We start from the raw sequence: 16,709 nt of genomic DNA, 5'->3' as shown, positions 1-16,709 counted from the left end.
GGATCGAGCCCTGCATCGGGTTCCCTGCTCAGCAGGGAGACTGCTTCTCCCTCTCCCACTCCCCCTGCTTGTGTTCCCTCTCTCGCTGCTCTCTCTCTGTCAAATAAATAAAATCTTTAAAATAAATAAATAAATAAATAAATAAATAAATAAATAGAAAAATTCTTTGATTCTGAACATTTTGGGATCTTTTACTTATATCTTTATTTAAATACAGTGTTTGTAAATAGAACAGCAGTAAAACTGAAAGGATTAATTGAGAAATACTTGCATAAACTGACTTGTCATATTTAGAGTATTTCATACACATATTCACACTTTTAAAACAGTTTCATTCTTACTAAGTCTATAGTAAGAAAGGTGTTCCATCTATAGATCCCTACACCTCCATTTCCCAGCAAGCTGCCGATGCAAAGAGCAATATACTACTTGTCAAACTATAATCTAGGAAGAAAAACGAATGGTTTTTCATAAAAGACTCTTAATCATGGGAAATAAACTGTTGCAGGAGGGGAGGTGGATGGCGGGATGGGGTAACTGGGTGATGGGCATTAAGGAGGGTACAGGATGGAATGAACACTGAGTATTTTATACAATCGATGAATCACTGAACTCTACCTCTGAAACTAATAATACACTGTATGTTAATTAACTGAATTTAGGGGCACCTGGGTGGCTCAGTCGTTACACGTCTGCCTTCAGCTCAGGTCATGATCCCAGCATTCTGGGACTGAGCCCCGCATCGGGCTCCCTGCTCAGCGGGAAGCCTGCTTCTACCTCTCGACTCCCCCTGCTTGTGTTCCCTCTCTTGCTGCCTCTCTCTCTCTGTCAAATAAATAAATAAAATCTTTTTAAAAAATTAACTGAATTTAAATTACAAAAAAAAAAAAAAAAAAGAATGTTTTTTCTGAAATTCCACCATGGAAACAGTATACTTTTAAACGAAAATATTTGCCTAGCTTAAAATTTATATTATAATGCTAACATTTTTCTATGAGCAAAATATATAAGTGGACTCAATCACCTCTTTGTAAAGTTTTAGTTTAACCTAAAGCTGAGTCCATACTTACTTTCTTTTCTGAGGACTTTGCAAAGGATAAACTGATTTTAAAGATTCTGCTTGTCTTTTGTCAGCTCATCCATCTAACAGTATGACGATACTAACTGGAACCATATCAAATTGTCACTATTTAACCACTGTCTTACTTACAAAACCAGAATTCCATATACTACGACCAGTAGCGTGCTGACACACCCCTGACCCCCGGCTCTCCAGTACTGGGGAGAGCCCTGACTTGTAGTGGTCGCTCATTTCTGTGTTGTCAATGGTTCCATCATAGCCAATTTCAAGCTACCGGCATGATGGACGTCGCCAGATATGGTTCTCACGAGCTAGCAGTAGCGAGCTCCAGCACACCACTGGGCTATACCTAATAGAAACCACTAATGTTTCATTTATCAACATCCAGTGAAAAATCTATGGCATGGGATCAAATTTCTCTACTATACGTCACATCGAATACAGTTTCGGGTTGCCCATTAAGATTGAATTTCTGGCTCTTCAAAGCCATTCTCGTTGCCTTTTTGCATTTGTGCACAACTGGCACACAGTCATTTATAACAAGCTTCATATTCTTATAAACCAGACTTTCTGGCACTATGGAAATATGCATTTCAATTAGATTTCAGATTTCTGTGATGGTTCCAATACTATAAAAGCAACTATAAAGGTAGGGTCACGAGACCCAAAGCCTCAAAAGTAACAGGCATTTCCAGGTGAAAGGGCAACTGGGGAAAAATACACAAGCCACTTCCCCTGTAGAAACCCGCCCCTGGCCAGTCTAGCAGGGCAAGAGCAGACAGGGTTTTCTTTGACGTCCCATATGTCTAAATCTGGGAAGTAGCCTGGTGGAGCAGAAAGAACGTGCGGTGTGGAGGTGAACAGCGGACTGCATTCTGATCCAAACTTTGCCACTGCTAGCCATGTGACCTTGGACATGTCATTTTCTGTCTCAAGTCTCAGCTTCCTTGCCTGTGCAACAGGGACAGTAATACCTGGGACTGTCCGAGACAAGGCTGCTAGGCTGCTGTCAGGATTAAGTGAGGGAGCGTGTATCTAACGTGGGGGCCAGCACACAGCAGTGAGTGTTGAAAATGGTTTTTGAGTCTGAATTTGAACTGGAAGGGCAAGACGAAGAGTAGAACCATGTGGGAAAAAGTAAGGTGAACACGACTTTGGGAGCTCAACAGTGTTAAAGTTCAAGTTTTCAGGTTATATTGGTTCTAGGCTTCCTTTACCACCAGGAACCAGAAAAGGGAAGCAGGAAGGTGTATCTTCTGACCATAGTCACAGACACTGGCTTCAAGGATCCCAGTGGATCCATTTCCTGCCTAAGTTTGACACCAGTTTCAGGACAAACTCACTGAGCACCACACTTGATGTTTTTCTTCCCACTTCTATATGACAAGCTTCCAAGTTTATGACTTCAGTTATATACTTAGAGCTAACCTACAGTCATATTAACTAAGTGTGCAAAAGATTACTCATACTGAGAACAGGAATTTTTAAATGAAATCTTCAAGAGTTTCAAGAGCTAAAAATACAAGTACATATCTGATGTAACTGTAGGCATGTTTCCAAAAGCCTTTAGCACACATTCACTGATGGAATATCACTTCAAAAATAACAACTGTCCCCAAAGGGACTGTCCCTCTCCAATTCCTCATTTCTGTTCATGGACTACCATCTGCCCGGTCTGGATCTCCTGGCCATCTCGGACTTCCCTCATTCCCTTTCCTATCCACTCCAAGTCCTAGGGAGTCTTCCTTCAAGAGGACTGCAATCCATTCCTCTCTGTAGCTACCACTGCCACCGTAACCAGCATGCTTTTCTTGCCTTATGCCTGAATTATCAATATCTCCTTTCAATTCTTATTTTCATTAAAATTGTTCAAACCTGTGGTTTAAAGAGTCCAATCGTCCTATGATGTGTGTTCACAAATCCCTGCCCTCTTGGCCTTTTCTCCATTCTTCGGGAATGAGCGCTCAGGTATCTTCCGGTTTCTTTTTCTTTTAACCCGTGTATCCCTAACATTATGCCTATTTTGGCCATTTCTGGATTTTTAGCTTTTAGAAGATGAGGACTGAGCCTTTTGCTCCCCCAGCCCCAACCCTGCAAACACAGAGCACGCACACACTCTCCCACACTCATCTACCCCATACAGTTATATTGTAGCAATGGGTAGATAACACTTAATGTGTGCCTTACTGTAAGCCAAGCCAGATAGTAAACTCATTAATTTTCCTTTTCTGAAAACCTTTTGTTTTCCCTGTAGTTACTTTTCCCTTTCCTTTTCCCCTACTTTTTTCTGGGGGGGGGGCATAGTTTTCCATGCAATTGTCACACATTCAACTCCACGCCACCAAGAGTCTAAATCTTCCCTCAACACATTCAGATACAGTAAATACACAGAAATAGGCATATGATATAAAACTTTCCCCCCAGACTACTCTGATCTGCTCCAAACAGAACTGGAGACTCTCTCCTTGGTACTGAGCTGTCATCTTAGAGCATTCCTGCACCTCCAGACTCCCTTCACCCCTCTCTTGGGTAGCATCCCAATTTCTGATATCTCACACCCTCCTGCTCCCAGGTTTACCTCTTCATTTTGGTGCAGCCTCTAGCAGCTTCCTCAGAAAGGGTAGAAAGGAGATGAGCAAAGGCCCTGAGGTACGAGCATCCTTGTATATCTGAGGAGCTGCCAGGAGGCAAGTGGACCTGGGAAGCAGTGACTAAGAGGGAGCGTTTTCTGAATTAAGGTCTAGGAGGTAACAGCATGGATTGGGCAGGGTCTTGTAGGCCCTGTAAGGATTTTAGCTTTAACTCTGAATGACAAGAGAAGCCACCAGAGGGCTCTGAGCAGAGGACGGACAGGATCTGACTTACATTTTCCCTGGGTCATGATGACTGCTGTGTAGAGGACAAAGATAAAAAGGGAGAGGGAGAGTCAGGGGGCTTTCTAAAGTGACGAGTTCATTGCAAGAATCCAGGTGAGGTCTGAGTCCTGCACCGGGGGTGGAGGCAATGAAGGAGGGAAGAAGGGGTCAGATTGCGGGTGTGTGTGGGAATAGATCTGCAGCGTGTACTCACCGGAACTGGATGGGGGGGGGGGGGAAGAAAATAAAAGACGACTTTGAAGCATTTGGGTTCAGCCACTAAGAGGATGGAGCTGCTGTTTAACAAAAGGGGAAAGAGTAGGGATGCAGAAGATTTGGGAGAAAAACCAAAGTTTGATTTTGGACATCGTAAGTTTGAAGTGCTCTTTAGACACCTCAGGAGGCTGGATATTGAAGCCTGGAGTTCAGAACAGCATACTGAAGTGCTCCGATGTGTAAAAATTAGTAAAATTTATGGGGCACCTGGTTCAGTCAGTTAAGCGTCTGCCTTTGGCTCAGGTCATGATCTTAGGGTCTTGGGATCAAGCCCCCTGTTAGGCTCCCTACTCAGTAGGGAGCCTGGTTCTCCCCCTCTCTCTGCTGCTCCCCCTGCTGTGCTCTCTCTCTCTGGCTCTCTCTCAAACAAATGAAAAAAACTTTTAAAAAATCAGTAAAATATGAAGGATTCAGCAAACGAGCCAGAGAGAGCATGGCTAGTGAGGCAAGGCATGAACGCCAAGAAGGGAGGGTCCCAAAGGCAAATAAAGAAAATGCTTCAAAATGGACTACGTGTTCAACTTGTCGAAGCTTCTCACACCCCCAGCAGGACGGAAATGGAGCACTGACCACTGGATTTGCACAAACATGTGACGTGGAGTCCTCTTACAACCTTCAGAATTTAATTTGATGGAGTGTGGGGACAAAAGCCAGACTGGAGTGGGTTCAAGAGACAATCGTGTGTAGAACGTTACCAAAGCAGAATCCTTGCCCAAAGTGTTTCAGATTGAATCAAGTCATGCAGGAACAACCAGACAAATCCTAATTATGGGGCACTCTACAAGAATTCTTGGGCTCTTCATAAGTGTCAACGTAAGTCAAAAAAACAAAAAAGGCAGGGGACTGTTTCAGATTACAGAAGACTAAAGAATCCTGATGACAGAATGCAATGTGTGGTCCTTCATGGGAGCCTGGATTAGGGGAGAACTAGCTAGGTTTGTGGCACAACGTGAGGGAAACGTAACCACAGGCTGTCCGTGGGACAATACTCTGATATCAGCATCTCACTTCCTATGGGTAATCCCAGCATTGCAGGTAATGTGGGGGGGGGGGGGTAATCCATGGTGTTGGGAAACACATGCGCATATATTTACGGGTGATGCCACAGACCGCCTGAGAATTACTTGCAGTCCTTGAATTAGTGACAGTGAGGGTGCGGTCCTGCTGCATACTATTTATTTGGATCTTACTGCGTATCAAGCACTATACTGAGTGCTTTTATACGCATTATTCCGTTTGGTCCTGCACCACTTCACCAAACAAACTGAAAGCCACTCAGACTGTTAGCAGTGGAGCCCAAAGCCCCACTTTTAAACCCCCACCATGCTCTCTAAGCCCCTCCGCCCGGGGAAGATATTTAAGAAGCATGACCTACAGGACTCAGCAAACTGGTATGTTCCTGGGGGGTGGGGAGGGCGGGGAGAATTTTTACTTTGAGACATAAAAAAAATTAAATAAGGGGCCTGGCTGGCTCGCTGGAAGATCACACGACTCTTGATCTCAGAGTTGTGAGTTCGAGCCCCACGTGGGGTGTAGAAGTTATAAAAAGTAAAATAAATAAATAAATAAACTTAAAAAAATGTTGATCATCTTCAGGCCTGGTCCAGATCTACTAGAACTGCTTCGGGTGCAGGATCGTACACCAGTAGAAAAGAGCATTCTTCTTGCCTTTCATGCAACAACAGCCCAGTGACATAAACTCCTTGAAAAGATTTGACTACATTTGCTATTTCCATCTTTACTTCAAATGTCCTTTTCCTCAACTTTTTATCGAAATTCTACAGAAGAGTTCAAAGAAGAGTAAAACCAACAGCCATTTACCTTTCACCTAGATCTGTCAATTGTTGACAGCCAAATTTGCTTTCTCTCTGTCTCTTCCGCTCTTATATACTTTTTCCTACTGAAGCATCATAAGTAATGATAAGTGAAAATACCATAATACAGGTACTATGTCACTTCCCTCCCAAATATGTGGTCATGTATCTCTCAAGAACAAGGGTACTGTCCTCTAAAACCTATAATTGTATTACCAGTCTCAAGGAATTAGGGCAATAAGATTATTTAATATACTGCCTATATTCAAATTTCTCCCACGATATTCCAAAAACAGATGCATTGAGTGGAATAAACACATTCTGGCCCCAGAACTGTCAGGAACTTGCTTGGTGAGGGAGCCTCAGTTTCTCCATTATTTCATTATTTTCATTTTAAAGGAAAAATTAAATGCAGTTCATACATATCTTATTTTTCTGAATTAGCTCTTGTGTAAAAAAAAGCTTCCTTGCCACTGTCCAGAAGGCCTCCCAGTGTCCAGGCTCTCCATCTCCTCATTTACCCTCCCAGTCATCAGCAGAGTTGTTTTTTTCTAAAATTCACATTCGATTTGGCACTCCCACCATTAAAAACGCCCAGTCTCTATGAGGAAGGCCGTGATCACTGCCCCCAGCCATCCAATGTCCATTCCCACCTCTTCTCCATCTTAATCTCCAACACCATGTCAGCCATGCCTTTGCAGGGGCTGAGCTCTCTTCCTGCACCAGCTCACGCTGTTCATCTAGTGAGCGCCTACATACTCCACAAAACCCAGCTCAAGAATCATCTTCTTTTCCCCTGATGCCCACAGAACAAAGTTAATCATGCATTTTGTGCTTCTGTTGAACCTGAAGCATCTGTCTACACTTAGTACAGATTTCTCCCATTATTTATCTCTGCAAGTGTTTCTCCTACTCTACAGCAACTCCCTGAAGGATGTTGTTAAGTAATCTTTGTTTCCCCAGTGTCTAGCAGACTTTTTGGCATCTCGGTGGTACTTACTAAGCGCTTGCTACACTGACTAACTCATACATAGCTTATTCACTACATAAAGGAAGTCAGTGATTATCTGAACAAGGCCAATGTGTGGCCACCAGTAGTCATATCCTACATGTCCCACCAGTCACTGACCCAGGGTCACCTCCTCAGCTCCCCAATGACAGGTTGGTGAGAATCAATTACAGAGAATTGTATTTTCAATGATTCCAAACCCTGGTCCGAGAACCGTAGGGAGGTGGGACATGAGGGTTGGACGGAGTACCTGGTGAAGGCAGAGAGGGAGCGCTCTGGAATCCAACTGCTCAACTTCACCTCGTATAAGTGAGAACAGATACTGAAGAACTCGCTTTGGGGCTTCTGGTTGATCGTTCGCGTTTACTTCTGTGGATTCTTCATCACTCACAGCACGTGTGGATGCACTTAGCGTATTTTCTTGCATTAAAGGTGTGGCATCTCCTGAAGAAAGTCCTTTAAGAAGTAAATACAATGCCTACATTAGGGTAAGTATCATCATGGTGGAATACCTTAAAATAATTATGTCTGTTAACCATAAAACTTGCAAATAAAGCTAATCATACGGGGCAAAATAAGCCCAGAGCCAGAAGTTTCTGTCCTCATTAAACTGTGCCGTCCGTCATCTGACTGCTTCTATTAGCACACACACATGAACCATTTTTGCAGAATTATAATTTAGAGGATTAATAAAAAGAGATCTAAAGGAAAGTACGCAGGTTATAACCTGTCCACGAACTTGATTCAACGAAAGGAAAAAACGGATTAGCTGTAATTGAAAGTCCTGGTTTGCTTAAAAGAAGACAATTAAACAGCAAGGTAAATGTGCTTATCATATAAAAGGGCTAAAAAAGTTAAGCCCCCCTCTTTAAACTCTAGTCTGATAACTGCAGGACTACTTCTGGATCCCAAGAGGGCAGCAGGAATTCAGATGCCAGAGCTAATGGCCATGGAAAATTTTTTTGTAATAAGAAGTTAAGTAGGGGCGCCTGGGTGGCGCAGTCCTTAGGTGTCTGCCTTCGGCTCAGGGCATGATCCCAGCGTTCTGGGATCGATCCCCACATCGGGCTCCTCTGCTGGGAGCCTGCTTCTTCCTCTCCCACTCCCCCTGCTTGTGTTCCCTCTCACTGCCTGTCTCTCTCTGTCAAATAAATAAATAAAATCTTAAAAAAAAAAAAAGAAGTTAAGTAACACAAACTTCTAAAAAAAATAAATAAGTAAATCATCCGTGAATAAATGCTTGGCCTGGAGCTCCTGAGATGATGTACCAAATTTAAAAAATGTAATCATTACATGTTAGAACTTCACCCTTCTCTAAAATCTCAGTATCTGCTCTAATATGCATATTCAAATGAAACAGACTATCTGCATCCTTACATCCATTTAGGGGATCAGCCTCAGAAGGGCTCTTTCTCAGTAACTCAGTGTATGTACAGTGTTTGAGGATGCCTCCCACAAGCTCTCTAGAGTGTGCCCAGAACTCTGTCTTTCACTGTCTTCTAAATAAGCCCGCTGCTCTAGCCAGACGGGTCAGTTCTTCATCTCCCTAGAAAAATATTCTGCGACCTGAACAAGTACAGATTCTAACAGAATATTTTCTTCCTATCTATACCTATTTATGTTTTACCCTAACAAAAGCCATGTATTTCTGTATAACATGGGCCTAATCTAAATTACTCTTCTCTGAATACTGTAGATAGCCCTGTATTATGCTGGATTGTATTATGGTGATTGGTGAAAGGTATCATCTTCATTAGATCAGAACTCCTGCATCCACAGGGATTCACTTATGGGCCATGGTTATTGTAACTATAACCAGCAGTGTCTTCAGCATGAAAATTTCAAGTGCTGTGATTTCTAAAGTTAATCACCTATGGTTATTCCTTATATTTTAGAAAATTCTCTTCTGTGAATTTTGTATCATTTGGGATCTGGAAATACAAGGTTTAGTGATGGCCTGCCATTCTGCAGGGAGAGTATTTGTGAAGACATGGATGACTCTTCTGCTTTCTAATTTTTTTTTTTATTTTATTTTTTTAGATTTTTTATTTATTTATTCGACAGGATAGAGATAGCCAGCGAGAGAGGGAACACAAGCAGGGGGAGTGGGAGAGGAAGAAGCAGGCTCATAGTGGAGGAGCCTGATGTGGGGCTCGATCCCGTAACGCCGGGATCACGCCCTGAGCCGAAGGCAGACGCTTAACCGCTGTGCCACCCAGGCGCCCCTGCTTTCTAATTTTCTAACCAAATGGTGGTAGTGCCAGTGTGGGAAGAGAAGCTTTCCATAGAGAACTACAAAGAAACTAAGAGAACTACTGTTTCTTTCCCTTTTCCCCAGGCACATGATTATGTCCAAGACATTTAATCTCATATAGACTGTGATAAAGCCAGCCTCCCGAATTCTGTACTTCTCTTGATTAAATTCTTCCCACATAGTTATCAAATATTACTCCATGCTTCTTCTCTGAAAACATGTAGGAATTTTATCATGTCATTTTCAGTAAAAGGGAGTTAAATAAAACACTCAAAGAATATTACTGAAGGACAAGATTCTCAAAGGTAAAGAAAAAGGACAGACTTTATGACTCTCTTATCTAAAGGAGGTCAGAACAGGGTCCCAAATAACAGAACTGGAAACATGGATTGTGATTATCTCAGTTAGGTAGTGTAGATCCATAATGGCCATGGTTCCTGCCAGATCCATTTTCAAGTTACTTTAATAATTAATGTTACGGATATATATAATTTATAAACATGTGATATACTGGTAAATAAAATTATGTAGCCAACAAAAAAAGTTGTAACAGAAAGAAGAATATTAGTCACCAAAACCAACAAAAGTTCGAAAAGCATATATACAAGCCTAAAGATTCCAAAAGCAATGGAAGGCTAATGTAAACAATTAGAATATAATAGTTTAGTCACCAAGTGTAGGGAAGGAACAGAAAATATGAACTGGGCTCAAATGGGTCATTCGAAATGGGTTAAGAGGTCAAGGAAACTTGAAAGACTCATATCACAAAAGGATTATTTATTGGGATTGAAGATCATGAGTTCCAGAGATAACGTAATTACAAAACTTACTTCTTAAGATAATATTCCTTACTGGGACAGAGTATAAATCAAAGAGCACTGGAATAGGAGCAAGAGACATCAGTCTGTCATTATTTTTCCAAGTGACCTTGGATTAGACATTTATTCTTTTTTTTTTAAAGATTTTATTTATTTATTTAACAGAGATAGAGACAGCCAGCGAGAGAGGGAACACAAGCAGGGGGAGTGGGAGAGGAAGAAGCAGGCTCATAGCGGAGGAGCCTGATGTGGGGCTCGATCCCATAACGCAGGGATCACGCCCTGAGCTGAAGGCAGACGCTTAACGACTGCGCCACCCAGGCGCCCCTAGACATTTATTTTCTATACTGTAGTTCCTCATCTTTAAAATTAAGGGATTGGCCAGATGAGACCTCAGATTCCTCCTAGATCTGACCATCTCAAACATTTAATGTCTCCACAGTGATTTAAGAAATGTAACCAGGCTGGCCACCATGACCCTAGCCTCTAGGCTAGCTCCCATGGACCCAGGCTCCAGGATCATCCTAGCTCCAGGGAACCCACCAGTTGACTCGGGTTCCAGGTTGGGTCCCATGGATACAGGCTCCCAAGCCAACACCAGAGCCAGGATGGCTCTCATGGACTAAGGTGTTAGGTCCACCACCCCAGTGGTCCATGTTACCTCTTCCATCCCCAAGGACCTAGGATCCAGGGTCCACCCATATGGACTGAAGGACCAGGCTGTCCCCAGTGGACCCAGGCAGCAGGTTGACCCCTATGGACCAAAGCACCAGGCCTGTCCACCTGCTGACCCATGCACCAGATTTGCCCACCTAAGGACTCCAGCACCAAGCCTGCCCATGGTCACCACCAGCTGGCCCATCCAGAATCTCTGGACAGGCTGACTAGTGAAGGGTTTCCCTTTTGAAGCCATTCTGTAAAGATGGCTTTTTTTAGATGTGCAGACACCAACACAAGACCACAAGGATCATAAATAATCAAGAAAACATGACACCACCAGACAAAACTAACAAAGATTCAATAAAAGTCTCTATAAAAATGGAGATCTATGAACCACTTTACAAAGAATTCAGAATAATCTTCTTAAAGAAATGTAGTGAACAATACAAACACAGATAGACAAATAAAATTAGGAAAATAATGTATGAACAAAACGAGAAGTTTAACAAAGAAACAGAAATCATGATAAAAATCAAACAGAAATCCTAGAGTTGAATACATTGAAATGAGAAATTCAACAGAGAGCTCCAATAGCAGACTCAACCAAGCACAAGAAGGAATCAGTGAACTTAAAGATATGTCATTTGAAATTATCTGGTCAGAAGAGCAAAAAGAAAAAAGAATAAAAAGAATGAAGAAATGTTACATGAATTATGTGATATCATGAAGAGAAACAATCTACGCATTACTAGAGTCCCAGTAGGAAAAGAGAGGGAAAAGGGGGCAGCAAACTAACTTAAAGAAATAATGACTAAGAAATCTCCAAATATGGAGAAAGATTTGGACATCCTTGTTCATGAAGCTTATAGGTTCCACAAAATTATCAACCTAAAAAGATCTTCTCAAAGACACGTTATAATAAAACTATCTAAAATCAAAGAAATAGAGTATTTTTAAAATAGAAAGAGAGGGGCACCTGTCTGGTTCAGTTGGAAGAGCATGCAACTCTTGATCTTGGGGTCATGAGTTTGAGCCCCATACTGCGCATAGAGGTTACTAAAATAAAAGTCTCAGGGGAGGATTCCAGCTCCCAGTGTTCCTATAATAACACCAATAAACTATGTAGAAAATACAAAATAACAATAGTTTTTAAGAAGACAGGAAAAGAAAAAAATCCCTCACATACCAGGGAACCCCTGGAAAGGTATTTGTGGACTTCTTGGCAGAAACATTGCAGGCCCAGAGAGAATGGGATAATGTAGTGAACATGCTGGATTTCAAAATAATTTTGATGTCATGTGAACTTACAAAAGTTTTCTTGAAAAATAACGTAATAATGTATCACAATTAGTACAAAAATTTCTTCTGACACATAAAAATTTTCTGGTAAAGGGGCACCTGGGTGGCTCAGCCGTTAAGCATCTGCCTTTGGCTCAGGTCGTGATCCCAGTCCTGGAATTGAGCCCCGCATCAGGCTCCCTGCTCGGCAGGAAGCCTGCTTCTCCCTCTCCCACTCCCCCTGCTTGTGTGTTCCCTGTCTCGCTGCCCCTCCCTCTGTCAAAAAAAATTTTTTTACTGTACAACATGTCACTTCATCTTTGCTACAGTCTTATTCAATTTAAATGAAACTTTTTCTTTTTTTGCCAGATATGAATCTATACAGGAACATAAAATTCTATTCACTTTCATCTGTGAAAGTCAAATGAGTTATAGTTAAAACTCCACATTAAGCAATTTGTTGATACTATTTATATGCAGATGGTGACAAATTCATAGGCCCTAACTTTACACCTGTCAACTCCATCAAGCTCTAAAGTCAACATCAGTGTTTACTTGCACCTACTGAGGTTTTATTTTTAAAAATTATTTATAACTACCTTCTGCCAGAAATGAAAGGAATTACCTTGACTGAGAGATTTTATTCAGTGTATCACATACCACCTGGATTCTGTCCATTTTGACACATAATTTCTTTTTCAGAGAGAGAGTGAATGGGAGTGGGGGAGGTTCAGAGGGAGAGGGAAAGAGAGAATTCCAAGCAGGCTCCACACCCAGTGCGGGAGCCCAGTGCAGGGCTTGATCTCATAACCCTGAGATCATGACCTAAGCCAAAATCAAGAGCTGGACACTTAACTGACTGAGCTACCCAGCTGCCCCTTGACACACAATTTTTTATTTATTTATTTTAATTCCAGTATAACTAACATACAGTGTCGTATTAGTTTCAAGTGTACAATATAGTGATTCAGCAACTCTCTACATTACTCAGTGCTTATCAAAATAGGTGTACTCTTAATCCCCTTCACCTGTTTCCCCTATTCCCCGCAGCCCCTCCCCTCTGGTAACCACCACTTTGTTCTCTATAATTGAGTCTATTTTTTTGTTTGCCCTTTTTTTTTCTTTGTTGATTTGTTTCTGAAACTCCACATATGAGTGAAATCATATGGTATTTGTCTTTTGACACGTAATTTTTTAATTCAACTTGGACTCTGTCTCTAGTAATGGTTAAGAGACATATTGTGGGAGAATACAGTAGTATCCTTTACCTGAAAATCTTAGGAATGAATGTACCCTGACATTATTATTCACATTATTCTCCATTACTTAATCTGCTATTGGTCTCTGTAAATACATCTCTGTGTGACATGGAGAATGATGAGCTTCGGTGAAAGGCAAAACCTCACACTTGGTACCTTAGGTGGTAATTTACTCAGAAGAATGAAAACTTATCAGGGACAAAATGGGAATTAGCAGGATGCTATGCAGACGACATTGAGGCCAAGGTAAACGTCACAGCAGTGATGATGCTTAGGAGAAAATGTTCACAGTGACAATGTAACCTAAGCTGGGGACGTCTGGGGGTGGAAGAAAGATTATTTAAAGGCCTGATACATTTTAAATTCTACACAAAACTACTCAGAGTATAAGGACACTATCTTACATGCAGGATTGCATGGTTTTAAGAGCAGAAGCTGCTGTCACGCTGCTCCCTCTGCCTGCACTGTCAACTTCTACAGAGCAGGTGTACGCAGAGCAGGTGCGTGCAGAGCAGGTGTATGCACAGCAGGTATATGCAGAGCAGGTGTACACAAAGCAGGTGCATGCAGAGCAGGTGTACACAGAGCAGGTTTACGTTATAGCCCCGTGACCTCAGCCTGAGCACAGTGCTGATGCAGAGCAGGTACTCAAACACTTCTGGGAAAAAGGTTGACCAAAACGTTAGTGCCTCTCATGGAGTATACTATTAACCCATATACATTATGGTCCTTGAGTCTCACAGCAGCATTATAAGGTTGGTATTAGAAATTGTAGATGAAGCACTTGAAATTCATCAAAGAGTACATGAGAGCATGGGCTCTGGAGTCAGGCCAGAGTCTGAACCCTAAGTCGACTGCTTTCTAGTTCTGGGACTGGGTAAGTCAGTCTCTTTCATCCTTAATCTTTCCATCTGTTACATGGGTACACTGCCTTTTTAATCACATGAACTCTCCTAAGAAACTACATTTAGATCAGAAAGAAAGAAATTTATCCATTTATCCACAGTTCCACAGCCTCTCTTCTTTTAAATAAGAGCACTACGTTTTTGAAGAAAGGTATTAGGAAAAAATCTCAGATTCACTGATTTTATAAAAAACTGTTTCCTTGATCGAAGTGTTGAAGTGCTCCCTACACTGATGCTAGACCAAATAAGGAACCCGAGGCAGAGCTACAGTAGCATCCAGAGACAACTGCTAACACAAACCAAACTCCGCCACTTCCCTTCAGAGTGAACCATTCCTCCTTCTTCTCTGAGTTCTCGTCTCGTGGAGGCTGGTAGGCAGGTATTGTTCTGAAGAAGTGTGGTCGGTAACACACTCAGAGGAAAGGCACGTGCAATAATGGTTCTGCAGTAAATTATGATAACTCAAGCATGAAAAAGAATTCCTTTAAACACACTTTAAAATTCAGCAAAAGTGAGGGCGCTTGGTTGACACCGTCTGGTAAGCATCTGACTCTTGGTTTCGGCTCAGGTTGTGATCTCAGGGTCATGAGATCAAGCTCTACTCAGTGCAGAGTCTGCTTGACCCCTCCTCACCTCTAAAATAAATAAATAAATCTTTAAAAAAATTCAGCAAAAGTGAGATAGCATGATAGACAGACTGAGCATAGAGCATTTGGGGTCGAATCCAGAGACTGTCACTTATTAGTAATATGATATAGGGCAAGTTACTTAATCTCTCTGTGCTTCAGAATCCTCATCTATAAATTGAAGCTAATTGTATTACCTACTTAATAAGGCTGAAAAGAAGATTAAATGAGATATTCCATGCAAAGCATGTATTACAGTGGCTGGCAAACAGCAAGTGCTCAATAAATGCTCAAGAAAAAATTTTGTTTTAAAACTCAGCCAGCTAAGGGGTGCCTAGGTGGCACAGTCAGTTGACCGACTGACTCTTGGTTTTGGCTTGGGTCATGACCTCATGGTCGTGAGGCTGAGCCCCGAGTGGGTCTCCATGCTGGGCACAGAGTCTGCTTGAGATTCTCTCTCTCCCTCTGTCCCTCCCCACTTGTGTTCTCTCTCTCTCTAAAAGAAATAAATAAAATCTTTTAAAAAACCCAAACAACAAAAACTCAGCCAGCTGGAATCAAATTAGCTCTATATGGCCTTGAGTTTGAGGCTCTATGAATTTTTTTTGGTGATTTCTTTTTTATATACAACATAAAACTTAACGTTTTAACCATTTTGAAGTGTACAAATCAGTGACATTAATTATAGTTACAATGTTGTGCAACCATCATCACCACCCATTTCAGAACTTTTTCTTCATTCCAAATGGAAATACACACACACACACACACACACACGTATATATACACATAGAACACATTTTGTTTACCCATTTGTCAACGGACACTTGGTTTGTTGTTAACACCTTTTGGCTACTGTGAATAATATTAAAGATGACTGGTGTACAGCTATATGTTTGAGTCTTGGCTTTCAATGATTCTGGGTATATATCTAGAAGTAGAACTGCTGGCTTAAATGGTAATTCCATTTTTAACTTTTTTTAAATGTATTATTTTTAGGGTTTTATATATTTATTTGACAGAGAGCCAGAGAGAGAGCACAAGTAGGCAGAGCAGCCAGAAGGAGAGGGAGAAGCAAGCTCTCTGCTGAGTAGGGAGCCTGATGCGGGGCTCAATCCCAGGACCCTGGGACCATGACCTAAGCTGAAGGCAGATGCTCAACCGATTGAGCCACCCAGGTGCACCCATGTTTTGACTTTCTGAGGAACCTCCAAGTATTCTGCTGGAACTCTATGGGTTTTTAACTCATCTCAATTGCTGTATTCTCATAAGGCTTCAATATGTATACTCCCCCCCTTCCATCTTTTTTATTTTTTTAAGAGAGAACACACACGTGCATGTAAGCACACATGGGCAGGGGAGGGGCAGAGGGCATCCTAAGCATGCTCCATGCCCAGCTTAGAGCCCCACATGGGGCTCTTGGTCTCATGACCCTGAAACCATGACCTGAGCTGAAATCAAGAGTCCAACGCTTAACCCACTGAGCCACTTAGGTGCCCCTGCCTTCCATCTTTTAAACAGAACTAATATCACTTCTGAAAGGTTAATGACTCGATGTTTCTTTTTTTCTTTTAAGATTTATTTATTTTAGAGAGAGAGCATGTGCACATGCATAAGCAGGGGGAGGGACAAGAGATAATCCTCAAGGGACTCCCCACTGAGCATGCAGCCTCGTGCACAACTTGATCCAGGACAGTGAGAGCATGACATGAGTTGAAATCAAGAGATGGAAGCTCAACTAACTGAGCCACCCAGGCGCCCCAATGAGTTGATGTTTCTTAATCAACAGCATCCTTAATTAAAAAGCATCTAACCTACAAAAATATGACATAATATTCTTCAGAGCTATTCGACTTAATTCCAGCCTGTGGGCA

At 41.8% G+C, this 16,709-nt stretch overlaps 1 protein-coding gene across 3 annotated transcripts in view; it reads right to left on the bottom strand.

Moving 5' to 3' along the window:
• The window catches only part of CNST (consortin, connexin sorting protein), a 112,630-nt gene that overhangs the window by 31,931 nt on the left and 63,990 nt on the right, over window positions 1-16,709 (bottom strand). For all 3 annotated transcript variants that reach the window (XM_026509547.4, XM_048225259.2, XM_026509549.4), the window contains one exon: window positions 7,286-7,491. In XM_026509547.4, the coding sequence (XP_026365332.1) occupies window positions 7,286-7,491 (206 nt within the window). The remainder of the gene's footprint in view (window positions 1-7,285; window positions 7,492-16,709) is intronic.

Source organism: Ursus arctos, unplaced genomic scaffold (genome assembly GCF_023065955.2).
Source record: "Ursus arctos isolate Adak ecotype North America unplaced genomic scaffold, UrsArc2.0 scaffold_2, whole genome shotgun sequence".
NCBI lineage: Eukaryota > Metazoa > Chordata > Mammalia > Carnivora > Ursidae > Ursus > Ursus arctos.
Note: the sequence above shows the minus strand (reverse complement) of the source record. Positions and strands in the feature narration are given on the sequence as shown.